Source organism: Electrona antarctica (assembly GCF_951216825.1).
Source record: "Electrona antarctica genome assembly, chromosome: 15".
NCBI classification, from domain to species: domain Eukaryota; kingdom Metazoa; phylum Chordata; class Actinopteri; order Myctophiformes; family Myctophidae; genus Electrona; species Electrona antarctica.
Window position 1 is genome coordinate 8,031,885 of NC_136796.1, and position 16,151 is coordinate 8,048,035.

At 42.5% G+C, this 16,151-nt stretch overlaps 1 protein-coding gene across 1 annotated transcript; it reads left to right on the forward strand.

The window, feature by feature from the left end:
* Positions 1-8,923: 8,923 nt before the first annotated feature.
* Positions 8,924-15,855, forward strand: LOC306938730 (extracellular calcium-sensing receptor-like; the record flags this gene model as incomplete). Its single annotated transcript, XM_079522996.1, has 8 exons — positions 8,924-9,184; positions 10,692-10,778; positions 10,958-11,227; positions 12,064-12,202; positions 12,949-13,169; positions 13,592-13,819; positions 13,917-14,040; positions 14,942-15,855. 8 exons carry the CDS (start codon positions 8,924-8,926, stop codon positions 15,853-15,855), a joined length of 2,244 nt encoding a protein of 747 aa, XP_079379122.1.
* Between the last annotated feature and the right edge of the window lie 296 nt (positions 15,856-16,151).

The following is a 16,151-nucleotide window of genomic DNA, read 5'->3' on the forward strand; positions in this document are numbered from 1 at the left end:
GTGTTTGTTGTCATGATTTGTCACGACTCGAGTTGGCTTTGTCCGCGGCGTAAACGTCTTTAAATAAATACTTTCTGAAATGTCTATGAGGAAAATGAACGGAGAATCATTTCCTGGTCCATGGTAGAGAGCGTGACTGCGACGCTCTATTGGGCCACTTTTTTGGCATCTAACTACTTCCACATACTTTGTGCTAGGAATCAACTTCAAACTTCTTTTAGCTAGTTTTTATTTTGTAATAGTTTTTTGCATGACGAAGGGTCAGATCTTTCTATAAGTTCACACAGAGGTGCCATATGGTGTGTGTGTGTGTGTGTGTGTGTGTGCGTGTGTGCGTGCGTGCGTGCGTGCGTGCGTCCAGTTCGTCTGTTTCCTTCACTATGATGCCCCTGCCTGTGTGTTGAAACATTTCTCTCTCCGCCAATAAAAACCGCTGGCTTCATCATGCGTCACAACAACCTCTATTTACATAAAGCCCCCTTCCTGTGGTGGAGGGACTATAGCACACACTTGTGTAAATCATTGGGCAATAGTTTTCTTTGTACAAATCTAAAGTGCAGATGAATGAAGAACAAAATGCATGTGATGACGCAAAGCTGTCTCCTTTTCATGTGGCCGTATATTCTGATTTTAGTGAGCACTGACGGTAAGACGATTCTTGTTTACAGAACAGATTAGATAATCTTCATCTCTTAGATTGTATATATATAGAGAGAGAGAGAGAGTTTAGTTGTTTTTAACCAGTCCCCATTATGACACAAACTTTGACAGAGCTAGTCCAGCAGACTGTGGAAAACAAGTTGTATTCTTGGTAGAATCGTTTTGTGTATGGAGGGTGAATGATACCTCAAGGTTTTAAATGTCAATTTAACCATCCTCTGCTCCTCAGAAGTGTACAGACACCTTTAGGGTCACAAGAGGTGCTTCATTGTAGTGTGTTACACTGCTGGGTCTCTGTCCTGAGTTGCGCCTGTTTTTGCTGCATGGCCGTGGGTGTTCCATCACAGTCAGCAGGTTATCAAGCTCAACCTCATGTTGATTTAACCTCTACAGCAGGGGTCTTCAAGGGAAGACGTGACGAAGACCCCTGCCCCTCAAATGTCTGAAAGCCAGACGTTTGAGGGGCTAGCACCCATCAAAGAACAGTCAACTCAGTACTACAGCCTTCCTAGAAATATACTCAGTAAAAGTAAAATATTTGTCTTGGAAATGTACTCGAGTAAGAGTAATAAGTGCAGGCCAAAGATAACTTCCCCAGGGAAAGGAAGGGACCGCACACTCCAAAGACTCAGGACAAGATGATTTACTTGTGCTTCATTTTTATTGCCCGGTGCATTTCGCCGCCTGGCTTCGTCAGGTGCTTGCATACATGCTATGCAAGCACCTGACGAAGCCAGACGGCTCTCTAATTCTCCCTCTCTTTCACCCCCGTTTACAGAGCCTGATGATGTTAGGTTGGTGGGAGGAAACAGTAACTGTTCTGGTAGATTGGAGATGAGAAACCATGGAGAGTGGAAACCAGTGGATGTTTGGTATGAAATAAACTGGATGACATCAGCTGTTGTGTGTAGACAGCTGGACTGTGGCTCTGCTGTTTCAACTAAAAGGATTTATGGGTCTACATATCAACATGTATGGAAGATTACATCCTGTATTGGGTCTGAGTCTATACTGGGGGAGTGTGGATATTGGGCAAGTGATTTCTCCCGTGACACAGTGGAGGTGATCTGTTCAGGTATGAAAAACAATGACTTCAACAATGATATTTGTTTACATCTTACAGTGGAGTGTGGAACTCCTGGAGAGATGATGATGATTGATCTATGTGCTCTCTCTCTCTCTCTCTCTCTCTCTCTCTCTCTCTCTCTCTCTCTCTCTCTCTCTCCCTCAAGAGTCTGTGAGGTTGGTGAATGGGACTAGTTTATGTTCAGGCAGAGTGGAGGTGAAGTCTAATCAGTCGTGGGTCTCAGTGTGTGAAGGTGACTTTGACCAGCAGGATGCAGAGGTGCTCTGTAGGGAGCTTGGCTGTAATGCTCCTTCAGTCATCCAGGGGGCACTCTATGGAGAAGTAAAGGCTCCAATGTGGACTGAAGAGTTCCAGTGTAAAGGCAGTGAGTCTGTTCTCCATGACTGTGGAACCTCAGAATCAACTAGAAACACCTGCTCACCTGACAAGCCGGTTGGACTCACCTGCTCAGGTGAAACACACACCACACTTTATGTTTTGATTTTTATAATGACGTAATAAATATGTTTTTCTACTCTCTTGTCTCTGTACAGAGCCAGATAACATCAGGTTGGTGGGAGGAACCAGTAACTGTACTGGCAGACTAGAGATGAACCACCAGGGAGAGTGGAGACCAGTGGTTGGTTGGTCTCACTGGAACCAGAATTCATCAGCTGTGGTGTGCAGACAGCTGAACTGTGGTTCTGCTGTTTTAACAGAGCATACTTATGGTTTTACACGCAAATCTGTATGGAAGGTCAGATCGTCCTGCGTTGGGTCTGAATCTTCACTGAGGGAGTGTGTAACAAGGCAGTCTAGTACTTCCGTTGGCAGACTGGAGGTGATCTGTTTAGGTAACACAAAAGCATAACTTCAACAATAGCATTTATGGTGGCAACTTTTACCAATGTAATTATAACAGCAAACTCGTTCCCTCTCTGTGGCAACTATTGTCTGTCTGTCTGTCTGTCTGTCTGTCTGTCTGTCTGTCTGTCTGTCTGTCTGTCTGTCTGTCTGTCTGTCTGTCTGTCTGTCACTCTGTCTGTCTGTCTCTCTCTCTGTCTCTCTCTCTCTCTCTGTCTCTGTCTCTCTCTCTCTCTCTCTCTCTCTCTCCAGAGTCTGTGAAGTTGGAGAATGAGACTAGTTTGTGTTCAGGCAGAGTGGAGGTGAAGTCTATTCAGTCGTGGGTCTCAGTGTGTGAAGGTGACTTTGACCAACATGACGCAGAGGTGGTCTGTAAGGAGCTTGGCCATGGGGCTCCTTCAGTCCTTAACACAGCAATCACTCTTAACACTACCACTACTTAACACTGCCGTTGCTCGTAACACTAATAATACTTGACACAATTGCTCTTAACACTATCAATATTTAACAATAACAACACTCATAATGCTAGCAATACCTTACAGTACGAACAACCTTAACTACGGCATACCATCTTAAAATTACCGAGCACGCACCTTCAGGAGCAGCCCTTTCTAGTTTTTTAAATTAAACAATTACTTTTTCCACTGCTTTTTCTCCTGTCTCTGTACAGAGTCTGGTGGTGTCAGGTTGGTGGGTGGAACCAGTAACTGTACTGGCAGACTGGAGATGAAACACCAGGGAGAGTGGAGACGAGTGGATGAGTGGTATGGTTTGAGCCTGACGACAGCAGCTGTAGTGTGTAGACAGCTGGACTGTGGTTCTGTTATTTCATCAAGACAGATTTTGGACATCACATCTGAACCTGTATGGAGGATTACATCGGCCTGTGTTGGATCTGAATCTTCAATGAGGGAGTGTGTAACACATGTGTCTGATAATTCATATGACACAATGGAAGTGATCTGTTCAGGTAACAAAAAATAGCTTCAACAATGACAGTGATCTTGACAGTCTCTGTGTGTCTGTCTGATCCTGTCTGTCTGTCTGATCCTGTCTGTCTGTCTGTCTGTCTGTCTGTCTGTCTGTCTGTCTGTCTGTCTGTCTGTCTGTCTGTCTGTCTGTCTGTCTGTCTGTCTGTCTGTCTGATCCTCTCTGTCTGTCTGTCTGTCTGTCTGTCTGTCTGTCTGTCTGTCTGTCTGTCTATCTGTCTGATCCTCTCCATCTGTCTTTCTGCTCTGTAAATGGGTTAAGAGGATGCTATATATTATCTGTGTCTGTATGTAGAGTAGAGTAGTACAGTTAGAGTACAGAGGCACTCCTCAAGGCTGTTTGGATTCTTCAGACTCTTAGATGTGGACTGATGATGATCATTTATTTCCATATGTACTTATGAATTCTCTCTCTCCACAGAGTCTGTGAGGTTGGTGAATGGGACTGGTTTGTGTTCAGGCAGAGTGGAGGTGAAGTCTAATCAGTCATGGGCCTCAGTGTGTGAAGGTGACTTTGACCAGCAGGATGCAGAGGTGCTCTGTAGGGAGCTTTACTGTGGGGCTCCTTCAGTCCTCCAGGGGGCGCTCTATGGAGAAGTGAAGGCTCCAATGTGGACCAAAGAGTTCCAATGCGAAGGCAACGAGTCTGCCCTCCTGGACTGTGGAACCTCGGACTCAACTAGAAAAACCTGTTCACCTGACAAGACTATTGGACTCATCTGCTCAGGTAAAAGACACACTACACATTAAGTTTGGACTATTATTTTATAATGAATTTGACCTTTTGCTTCTCACCGTCTCATCTCTGTACAGAGACTGTCAGGTTGGTCGGAGGAACCAGTCACTGTGCTGGCAGACTGGAGGGGGAATACGAGGAAGAGTGGAGACCAGTGTTTGGTTGGTCTGACTGGGACCTGAAGTCATCGTCTGTCGTGTGTAGACAGCTGGACTGTGGCTCTGCAGTTTCAACAGGAAGGAGTTTCGGTTCTACACTTCTGCCTGTATGGTTAATGAGGTCTTACTGTGATGGATCTGAGCCTGCACTGAGGGAGTGTGGACTAGAGCAGTCTGATACTTCCTCCGGCAGAGTTGAGGTGATCTGTTCAGGTAACGCAATGACTAAAACAATGGCAGTACTGTGTGTGTGTGTGTGTGTGTGTGTGTGTGTGTGTGTGTGTGTGTGTGTGTGTGTGTGTGTGTGTGTGTGTGTGTGTGTGTGTGTGTGTGTGTGTGTGTGTGTGTGTGTGTGTGTGTGTGTGTGTGTGTGAACTCAAACTATCTCCTATGTCTATGGTCTGTCTGTCTGTCTGTCTGTCTGTCTGTCTCCACATCTCACTCTCTCTCCAGAGTCTGTGAGGTTGGTGAATGGGACTAATTTGTGTTCAGGCAGAGTGGAGGTAAAGTCTTATCAGTCGTGGGTCTCAGTGTGTGAAGGTGACTTTGACCAGCAGGATGCAGAGGTGGTCTGTAGGGAGCTTGGCTGTGGGGCTCCTTCAGTCCTCCAGGGGGCGCTCTATGGAGAAGTGAAGGCTCCAATGTGGGCCAAAGAGTTCCTGTGTGAAGGCAGTGAGTCTGTTCTCCTGGACTGTGGAACCTCAGACTCAACTAGAAACACCTGCTCACCTGATAAGACTGTTGGACTCACCTGCTCAGGTAAACCTTTAGGTTTGGATTGTTTTTTGATGGCCTATGTCCAGCTTTGAGGGTGTGTGTAAACACAAACATTGTCGTAACACAAACATAAAATGCCATTGATAATGTGAATGGCCACAAACATTGCGTAAACACAAACATTTAAGACAAAAGTGAGGACGCAAATTGTGATTGGCCGGAATGAGATGCATGTATGATGACGTACGATGATAAGAGCGCCCCTCACTTCACATGGGTGTGATTTTTATTTATATGTTGACATTCCTCTCTTGACTCTTGTAGAGTCTAATGATGTCAGGTTTGTGGGAGGAACCAGCAACTGCACTGGCAGTCTGGAGATGAAACACCAGGGAGAATGGAGACCACTCGTTGTTCGGTCTGACTGGACCCTGAAGTCATCATCTGTAGTGTGTAGACAGCTGGGCTGTGGCTCTGCTGTTTCAACACAACATAGATCGAGTTCTACCAACCAACCTGTGTGGTGGATTGGATCTCCTTGTGTTGGGTCCGAATCTTCACTGAGGGAGTGTGGAAGAAAATCCCCTGAAATGTCCACATACAGGCTGGAGGTGATCTGCTCAGGTGACTTCAACAATGACAGTTAGCGCCTTCCTGGTTCTCTAGACAAAAAAAAACAATGGGATTTTGCACTGGATTTTTGATTATTGCCCAAAATGTATTATGTACATGTACGATTTGTGAAGCTTAAACGTAATTGCCAGAAGTAAAGTGCTAATGTTAGACCTATACACCATGCATTGTCACATTTGAAAATGACATCACCCACATCACTCCAACATACAGTATAATTTCATCAACACTCTTATTTTTCATTCCAAAATGGGATTATGTAAGCAGAGGAATTGTTTAATTTCATTTCATTTTCTTATGTGGTTTAAGACCATGACCACTTGTTATACAGTAGAGTAGACTACAAGAAGCTCATACAAACCTGTACACACAATGTTGTAAATTAAATGGACTGTATCGAAGTCAATGAGAGCTGGCTTGACCATGCAAACTTTTTTGAAGAATCAATGCCACTGAGCTTTGTGGAACTGAAGCCATTATGGGAACTGGGAAGCAAGTGAGCTAAACCTGCACATGAATGCCCCAAAATGTGTATTCCTACTAAAATTACCATCTTATCATTTTCTAATCTATTATTCAAATCCCTCTTTTTGCCTTATAATATTTTTGTTTGCCTTTAAATAGTTATTCTCTTAATAACGTTGTTTTTGTTTGTTCTGCTTTGAGTACCAAAAAAATTTGTATTCCTACTAAAATTGCCATCTTAATCATCATTTTCTAATCTATTATTCAAATCCCCCCTTTTGCCTTGTAATATTTTTGTTGTTTTTGTTTGTTCTGCTTTGAGTACCAAGAAAAGTGCTATGCAAATTGTAGGCCTATGTATTGTTACTATTATTACTTTTACCAGGTCATGTAATTAGTTACATGCCATGTGTGAAAGTGTCTCTCTTTATTTTTTTATTGTTTAACTGTAACCTATGTATTTGAAGAGTGACTTTGAGAGCTGTTATTATCGTGCAACATAAGTCAATGAGGAGAATATTTCAATTTCTGTACAATATCAATTTCTAATCAGTGGAGCTACGGAGCAGATTGGGCTTGTTGCATCATGATAAGGTAACTTCTATAACTACACAAACCCAAACCTGTTTTAAGCTTGTGACGCAACAGCCCCGAAAGAGAAGTTCCAGTGGGAACTGAGACGTAAAACATGGAAGAGTGGGGACGTTTTCGCTATAGTATGGTGGCTGAGGTGTGAGGAGAAAACAAGAGTGGAGCCTAAGGCATCTTCAACTCACCAGTTGTGTTCCAAATGACAGTCCCTTAGAGGGGTGATGTCATCTGACATGTGTAGCTCCACAAACACACAAACATGTTGTTTTTCATTAAGCCAGGCCCAAGAGGCCTTTTAAATGCTACAAGGTTGGAAATTTACAATAACACTAATTAAATATAAGCACATGGTTCAATGCCTTGCTAAATAAAAGTTGAATACCTTTATAACATCCGGTATATACATATACTTAATATATACTTAATACCCGATGCTAGAGTAGAATAATGTAACTTTATATGAAAATATGCTCATTCACAGTGAATATATCTGCACAAATACACAGTAATTTAGAAGTGATTTATTGGTCTCTGTACAATAGATGTGTAGGTAGATATAATTGAATGGAACAATATTCTAAAATCTGTTCATCTAAAACATTTACGTGCATTCCGGTTAATTGTATCATAAACTTGTAACTACTCTGTAATAACATTCATAATATTTAAAGCACATTAATTGTACAAGAGATGTATATCTGTTATACACACTTTTATTGTAATAATTAATGTTATAATAATTTTAAACTTGCACTTTGACCTTGCATATATCAGATTATTGTGTGCAAGGTTCAGTGATTTACATTAGTGCCTGATGAATGGAGCAATTGACTGTGTTGTGACTAACAAAAAACGAAATAATATATGGAATATTGCTACCCGAGATCAATGCCCACCCTCACCCCGTTGGACAAACCGCATCAACCTGGATATCTGTAAACTACAGTAGATTTCTTTGCCCATAGTTGCTATATCTGGTGATGTCTACCCTTCAAATGGCACTAAGACACAGTATATGTGGTGAACAAAGTCTACGGACATGCACACACAGAGATAGCGTATTACTATTGTTATTGTTATATGAATTGCTAATGTACTGTATGTTAAGTCCTGCCCTATACTTCTGCCTGGGCCCAGATGGGAGTTGTGAAGGATTAGGATTACGTAGTGGAATACATGGGCACAGGGGATGGCACAGCACTGTGTATAAAGTTTGCCAACTGGACAAACCATTTGGGAAAGGGGAGTTACAGTATTAGATGGAGGAGGACAGTCCTCATGGCTTCTCTAGACACACAGCTGATTTCATACATGTACTCGACCATGATATTGTTGTCTTCTTTCTCTCCTTTGTCATCTTCCTTCTCTACTTTGTCTTCCTCACCTTCCTCTGCTTGTGAGTTACAGGCACAGTTTAATATCAACAGCTTTTACAAGGCTGGGGACTTGGTTCTGGGGGGTTTGTTCACCACCCACTCAGTCCCTGTCTACCCTGAGGTGTCTTTCACCTCCAAGCCACAGGAGCCCACTTGCCATGGGTGAGTACTATAGTATACACAGTACACACAGACAAATAATGGTTCTCAAATGGTTCTTTGAAATGTTACATGGTTCCACAAAGAAACATCAACTGAAGAACCATCTTCATGCTCTTCATATGGTTCTCTTTTTATGGTGCACGTTTAATCACTTCCAAATTTTGAATCAATAGAAAAATAGTAGAAACAGGTACAAGCTCACAATCGATGACCTTGTAGCACGTTGTGAGCTTGTAGATTGGCTATTGTCGACATATCGACATATCTGGTGTAGAGTGAAAAATGAAAGCAGACAAAGTATAGGGTTTAAGTGTGTGTTTATGGTTTCTTTATAGAACCTTTAAAATAAATGGTTCTTTAAGTTGGCACCTTCTGTGTATATCATGAATACAATAGAAAACAAAATAACAGGGATTTTGATAGCAGCATGTTGTATATTTCTACAAAGTATAAATATTGTCTGTGTTAGTTTTTTTATTCCAGGGTTCAGGCAGGCCCAGACGATGGCGTTTGCAGTCACAGAGATCAACAGAAACCGCAGCCTGCTGCCCAGAGTGACTCTGGGCTATAGGATCTATGACACCTGTCACACACTTCGGGGTGCATTCAACGCAGCGTTGTCATTGGTCAGCGGGAGAGAGGGTCGGTTTCAATTGGATGAGGCCTGTGCTGGGTCCCCTCCGGTGATCGGAATTGTGGGCGCCGATTCCTCAACACACTCCATTGCCATTTCTAGCGTGTTAGGTTTGTACAGAGAGCCCCAGGTATGTTTCCTTCTAGAAACCATTTACCATCACCAATTATAGGTTATATAAATGACATGCTTCATTTGGGTTGTTTATTTACAAATATAAAATGTGATAAAACATTGTATATCGTCTCTGTTGAGTAGAAACCTCATAAATACAAAACTGTTACTTTTCAGGATTCAAATTCATATAGCAAAAGTAGCAGATCAACAAGCTCAAAATGTGTCGCTCCGCGCCAAGTTCGAGCTTGTAGATCTGCTAACTTTTTATGGTTTTGTGTAACGATAGTAGTATGATCAAGTAGGGCGTTCAGTTACTTTGCAGTTTGTACAGCTTGAAAGAACATGGAACATATTTACTTGCAGGCAGAGCATGTGATTGGAGCAAGAAAGCAGTTTATTTTTGTCTGCCTTCATTTGAAAGTGTATAGTGTATGTTGACGGGATATGGGGGAGAGAGATGGGGGGTGACACGCAGCAAAAGTCGTTGCGATCAGGAGTCGAACCCGCGACACGCTGTGTCAGCCTAGGTGCCCGGGCCGCTAGTCTGGCCTGGGCCAGAAAGCAGGTTTTAAAAGATTGGAGTGTAATGCATCAGTTTTAGAGGTGTGATTCCCAACCCAGGCATGAGAGAAGGAATCCTATGTCCCCTGTCGTAATATAACATTCTAACCCAGTGGCGTGACATTTAGAGGAGCAGGTGCTCAAGTGAAAAAAGGGCAGCTTGTACAGCGCATGGAACCGGCCGGTTGCCTTAATAGTGTGAGATTTATAGATTTTGGGGCCTAAATAATAAATTAGAAGCTTTTTATCAAGAATTGATAAAATTATCATACTGTCCACATTTTACAGTGTACAAAAGGGCACATTTGTTCAGAGGGAAAAGGGCAGGAGGTGCTCTAGCACCCCCTAGTTTCTATCTGTGCGCGCCACTGTTGTAACCTAAACCTTACTGAATGAGTCACTGTGGTCAATACTTATAATATAAGGTTAACAACTTTATAATACAAAATACACATGGTTTTGTAAGATCCCATAGCCTACGTAGTTCTGAACACAACATCATTACATTTTTTGCCAAGACAAAGTCTTGATTCCTTGTGTCCGTTATGTTTTTTATTGTTTTTTTATTCATCAGTCAATTGTAGGTTACAATTAGGATGGGAGTGTTGGGAGTGCTTTCTGCTGCCAGTGCCTTTACACACTCATCTTAGTGAGTCCATTCAAATGCTTTGGAGAGACCACAGACAGGATTTATTGTTATATTCATCATAATGTCATTAAATGTTCAGATGAATTGAATATGAAGGACCCCAATGGAAACAAGCCATATAGTGCATCTTGTGTTATAAATCTCAAGACCTTGTATTGAACTGTACATTCTTGTGCTTTTTACTGCATACTGTTAAAGTAATCAATCAATCAATCAATCAATCAATCAATCAATCACTCATATGCTTATATTCTCTGCTTGCAGGGGACATTAAGTTTAATTCATTACAGATGCTCTGTACCTTTTGCAGGTGAGTTACTATTCTACCTGCTCCTGTCTGAGTGACCGCCATCGGTTCCCGTCCTTCTTTAGAACCATCCCAAGTGATGCCTTCCAGGTGCGCATCATCTACAGACCAATGATCAAGTAGTACATGTTCCACATACTGCTTTGTGTGTACTACTGCTGGTGCTGAATGTCTCTGTCTAATCTAATCTAATCTAATCTAATCTAATCTAATCTAATCTAATTTAATTTAATCTAATCCATTTACCCCTCCATTCTTACTCCAACCAGGTACGTGCTATGCTCCAGATCATACGGCGGTTCGGCTGGACCTGGGTAGGCCTGGTGATTCTGAACAATGACTACGGCCACCATGCTGCCCGGTCCTTCCAGGCCGACCTGGCCCGGTCTGGCCTGGCCTGCCTGGCCTACGTGGAGGTTCTGCCCATGGACAGTGACCCGGCCGAGGTCCGGAGGATTGTCTCTGTGATGAAGACGTCCGCGGCTCGCGTTGTCATCGCGTTTGTGTTTGGCAGCCGCATGCCTAAACTCATGGAGGAGGTTGTGTTTCATGATTCATGTTCATTTTGGTGATCCATAGTGTCTGTCTGTCTGTCTGTCTGTCTGTCTGTCTGTCTGTCTGTCTGTCTGTCTGTCTGTCTGTCTGTCTGTCTGTCTGTCTGTCTGTCTGTGTCTGTCTTTCTTTCTTTGTGACTAAATAATAATACATTTGTCACATAATAAATGTGATCCTTTGGAAAACATTTTTCCCCCCTTTCCACTTCCTGAAAGACATTTGACATACAAGTAGGGCTGCACATATTAATCACATTTTAATCGGCTTCCTACAATCAAATTAACACGAGCATCCAATTATTATTTCAAATGTATGACACATTGTGAACATGTATTTGGCTGTTTTTGGCACGTAAAACACTTGCATGTCAACAGTGTTATTCACATACATCATGCAGGAGCAATGAATGTAGTGAAAGACGTTAAAGACGAGTAAATACAAACAAACTGTATTTAAGTCTGCAAAGATGTATATTATGCCAAAGTGAAAGCAGTGCTCTGTTGATTTAATTGGAGCTAAGTTTTGGTATTTATTCTGGAGAGACGAGTTTTATTTGGATTCCAACCTACATTAGCAAGAATGTGCAGTAGCACGACATGATCTGTGAAAGCAACTAGTGTCGTGTTTGTGACAGTGTAAAACAACATGTATTGTCACTTATCTCAATGAATATGCGTGATAAATAATCATGATCTCAATGTTGATCAAAATAATTGTGATAATAATCATTTTGGCCTTAATCGTGCAGCCCTACATACAAGGTTTCAGTCCGACCGTGACGGCAACACAACAATAATATTAGTTTTGTTGAACACAACAGGTGGTCAGGCAGAACGTGACGGGTCTGCAGTGGATGGCCAGTGAGTCGTGGACCACCAACACTGGCCTCCAGACCGCCCGCTTCATGCCCTACCTCAGAGGCACCCTAGGCATCGCCATCCGTCGAGGAGAGATGCCAGGTCTCAGGGACTTCTTGTTAAACATACATCCTGACAATGAGCCTGACGGCAGCCATGAAAATAACATAGTCAGTGGTTTTGTTACAATTTTAAGCACAGTCGATTCCCAACCTGCTGGCCGGGGCCCCACTGGTGGGCCGCGAGGATAATGGAAGTTATAGCCCACCAAAATAATTGGCAAAACACTAAGATTTTATTGAAAATATAAAAGAACATGTATAACAAAATATCATGGTCTTTTTTTCTTTCAAACCATGTAAATGTATGTTATTGTGATACCGATAAAAATGGATTTGATTGATTGATTGATTGATTGAATACTTTATTAACAAGATCGTTAACAGTACAGGTAGTACAGTCAAAGGTTATGCATGGGATTTAGTTAACATTAGTTCCATTGTTCCGAGTCGGAACACACGCGATTGATCTTTAAAATAAACATGCTCTGAAAATGCACAGGGCACAATCGTGACCACTTAACACGGGAGACCGTTTTAAGTGGTCAGGACTCAGAAGGGTGTTGAGACCACGAACCCATTCTATATTTTCAAGAGGGCCCTGATCCAGAAAAGGTTGGGAACCACTGATTTAGTGTTTAATCTGCGATTTCAAACTGAATTTGTGTTTTATTTTTTTGAATAATGTACATTGTATTTTAAGCACGCTGAAGTGTTTAATTGTGTTTCTTCAGGTGAGGCAGTTTTGGGAGAACACATTTGGGTGCAAATTCGCACCCCTTCCCCCAGAGTGGGTGGATGCTGGTGGAGGGCTGTGTACCGGACGAGAGGACCTTGGAACGGCAGAAACCAACCTTTTGGATGTGTCTGACTTCAGGCCCGAGTACAATGTGTACAAGGCTGTGTATGCCCTGGCCCATGCCCTCCATGACATGTTGCAGTGTGCCCCGGGAAGAGGGCCTTTCACTGGGGGCAGCTGTGCCCGTTTGCAGACAATACAGCCATGGCAGGTGTTGCCATTAATTCACAGTTTAGTTGGACTCAATTTTAGAATGATAATGAATACTGTATGTAAATATGTAATTCGAGAAAAGCAAGAACATTAATTACATTAGGAGAAAAGTATGTTTCTAGTGGGCTCCATGGGAATACAACAATTCCTGTCTTTAGTATAAGTTGTATAACTTTAGTATTTAGAATGGTGGTTCTGAACCTTTTCATGCCGTGACACCCCCAAAATAATTTGAACTGGGAACCCCTCATCCTGACAGTTGAGGCATTACATTTAGTTTGAACTCATCCACAGATAAATATTGTGAAAACGGCAGATCTCCAAGCTCACAACGCCTCGCAACGCCATGCGTTTAGTAGTATATAATGTATACAGTAGTTTTTGTCTGTACCTCATTATTCTGTTTATCATTGTTTGTAGCTCGTGCATTACCTGGAAAAGGTCAGCTTCACCACATCATTTGGTGATCATGTATCATTTGATGAGAACGGTGATCCGTTACCAATCTATGATGTCATGAACTGGGCGTGGCTCCCTGACGGAACCATGGCGGTTCACAACGTAGGCGTCGTCAAGAAGTCTGCCTCCGCAGGTGAACAACTCATCCTCGACGAAAACAGAATCTTCTGGAACTTTGAATCCAAAAAGGTCACGTGAGCTTTTTAATATTATTTTGATAACTAATGTTGAGCTCATGACGCGCATGTAATTTGGAAATTGATCAATTGTTTACTTTCCTCCGTAGCCGCCTCTGTCAGTGTGCAGCGAGAGCTGTGCCCCTGGAACCCGTGTGGCCAGAAGGAAAGGGGAGCCTGTCTGCTGCTTTGACTGCATTGCTTGCTCTGAGGGAGAGATCAGCAATCAGACTGGTTGGTTGACATTACTAGTCCATTCCCGGGGATGTTCTCACCCACACTATAGTGCTAACTTGAGACTTGGTACTGCAACTGCCACTTCTGATCCATAGCCCATGGCAAAAATCTGCTTACAGTAAATCATTCTTAGATCGATACACTAAAGAGAAAAATGCATGATAAAGGCAACGTAACTACAAATGTCCTCCCTCCACCGATTGGTCACTATGTCATTGTAGCATGCTGAGTGCTACTGTGGGATGTTGCTGACACAAATTGACAAGACGGTTGTATAATGAAAGGTCATACAACATTTTACACAAGCACCATAGGCTACACCTATGGTGCCCTTGAGCAAAACATTGAACCACTACCATGAAATGTTCTATGAGCAGGGCCTGGCTGTAAACAAGTATCTGATGCTTAGTCCAGTTACCCTGGGTAAATATAGTAACTTTGCTTTTGATTTGCTTTACACATGTTATCAAAGCCTGCGGTCTGCTATGCAAATCAAAGTCTTTTATAACTTTGCAACGCTGAACCAGCTATTTAAAAGTGTGAACTATAAACTATAAACAGCAGAGTCTTAATTGAGTGATAGTTAACACAAATGTAGCCTAAATAAACAGCTTAAACTTGGGGAAAGTGAAGTATAGGTTTCTTCACTCTGGCATGCCAAAAGTCTGCCCATGGTGCCCGTTCAGATCAATTGGTGAACTCACTGAGGAGTAAATGTAATGCCTACAGACAAACAGACATAAGGAAGGACAGAATTTTCCACATTAATTCATAGTAGGATATAATCCATATTTCAGAAATGTATTGTCCTATGAAAATAACGTGCATATTATGTACATTATCCTCATATAGGACAATATCCGTGTTTCTGTCCCTTTAACCTTGCCATCTTTGTTAGACTCTACAGACTGTATCGGTTGTCCAGAGGACTTCTGGTCCAGTCCCCAGCGTGACCACTGTGTCCCTAAGAGCGTAGAGTTCCTCTCCTTCCATGATGCCTTGGGTATCTCCTTGACAACTATCTCATTGCTAGGCACGCTTATCTGTGCCATTGTTCTGGGGATCTTCATCTATCACCGAGACACGCCCATGGTGCGCGCCAACAACTCAGAACTCAGCTTCCAACTTTTGCTGTCACTCAAACTATGTTTCTTGTGCTCACTTCTGTTCATTGGCCGTCCCCAACTCTGGACTTGTCAGCTGAGGCATGCAGCATTCGGGATCAGCTTTGTGCTGTGTGTCTCGTGTATCCTGGTAAAGACTATGGTGGTGTTGGCTGTGTTCAAGGCCTCCAAGCCTGGCAGTGGAGACATTCTGAAGTGGTTTGGTGTCATGCAGCAGAGAACAACAGTTCTGGCTCTTACCTCCATCCAGGCAATAATTTGCGCAGCCTGGCTTGTGTCTGCCTCACCAACTCCTCATAAAAACACAAAATACTACAGTGATAAGATAGTCTATGAGTGTAATGTGGGATCAACAGTTGGTTTTAGCATGTTATTGGGTTATATTGGTTTACTGGCACTCCTCAGCTTCGTCCTAGCATTCATGGCAAGGAATCTTCCAGACAACTTCAATGAAGCCAAGTTAATCACTTTCAGCATGTTGATCTTCTGTGCCGTGTGGATAGCCTTCATCCCAGCATATATCAGCTCTCCAGGCAAATATGCAGATGTAGTGGAGGTTTTTGCAATTTTAGCATCTAGTTTTGGCCTTTTGGTGGCACTGTTTGGACCAAAGTGTTATATAATCCTTTTGAAACCGGAGAGAAACACTAAGAAGTCCATCATGGGTCGCAGTGCCACCAAGACATAGACACAGAAATTAAATGATGATACATTTTCTGTGTAATTTATAATAAGTGTATAATGGATTATTTGAATGCTGATAATGTTGTTAGTATAATGCGTTCTGTTTTCTACCAGATTAAACTAAATGAGCCATAAAGGCTAAATAACCAAATAAATGGTAAATGGTAAATGGTGCATTTATATAGCGCCTTTATCCAAGGCGCTTTACATAGATTGTGCATTACATTCACCCATTCACACACACACATTCATACACCGATTGCAGCGGAAGCCATGCAAGGTACCAACCAGCACATCGGG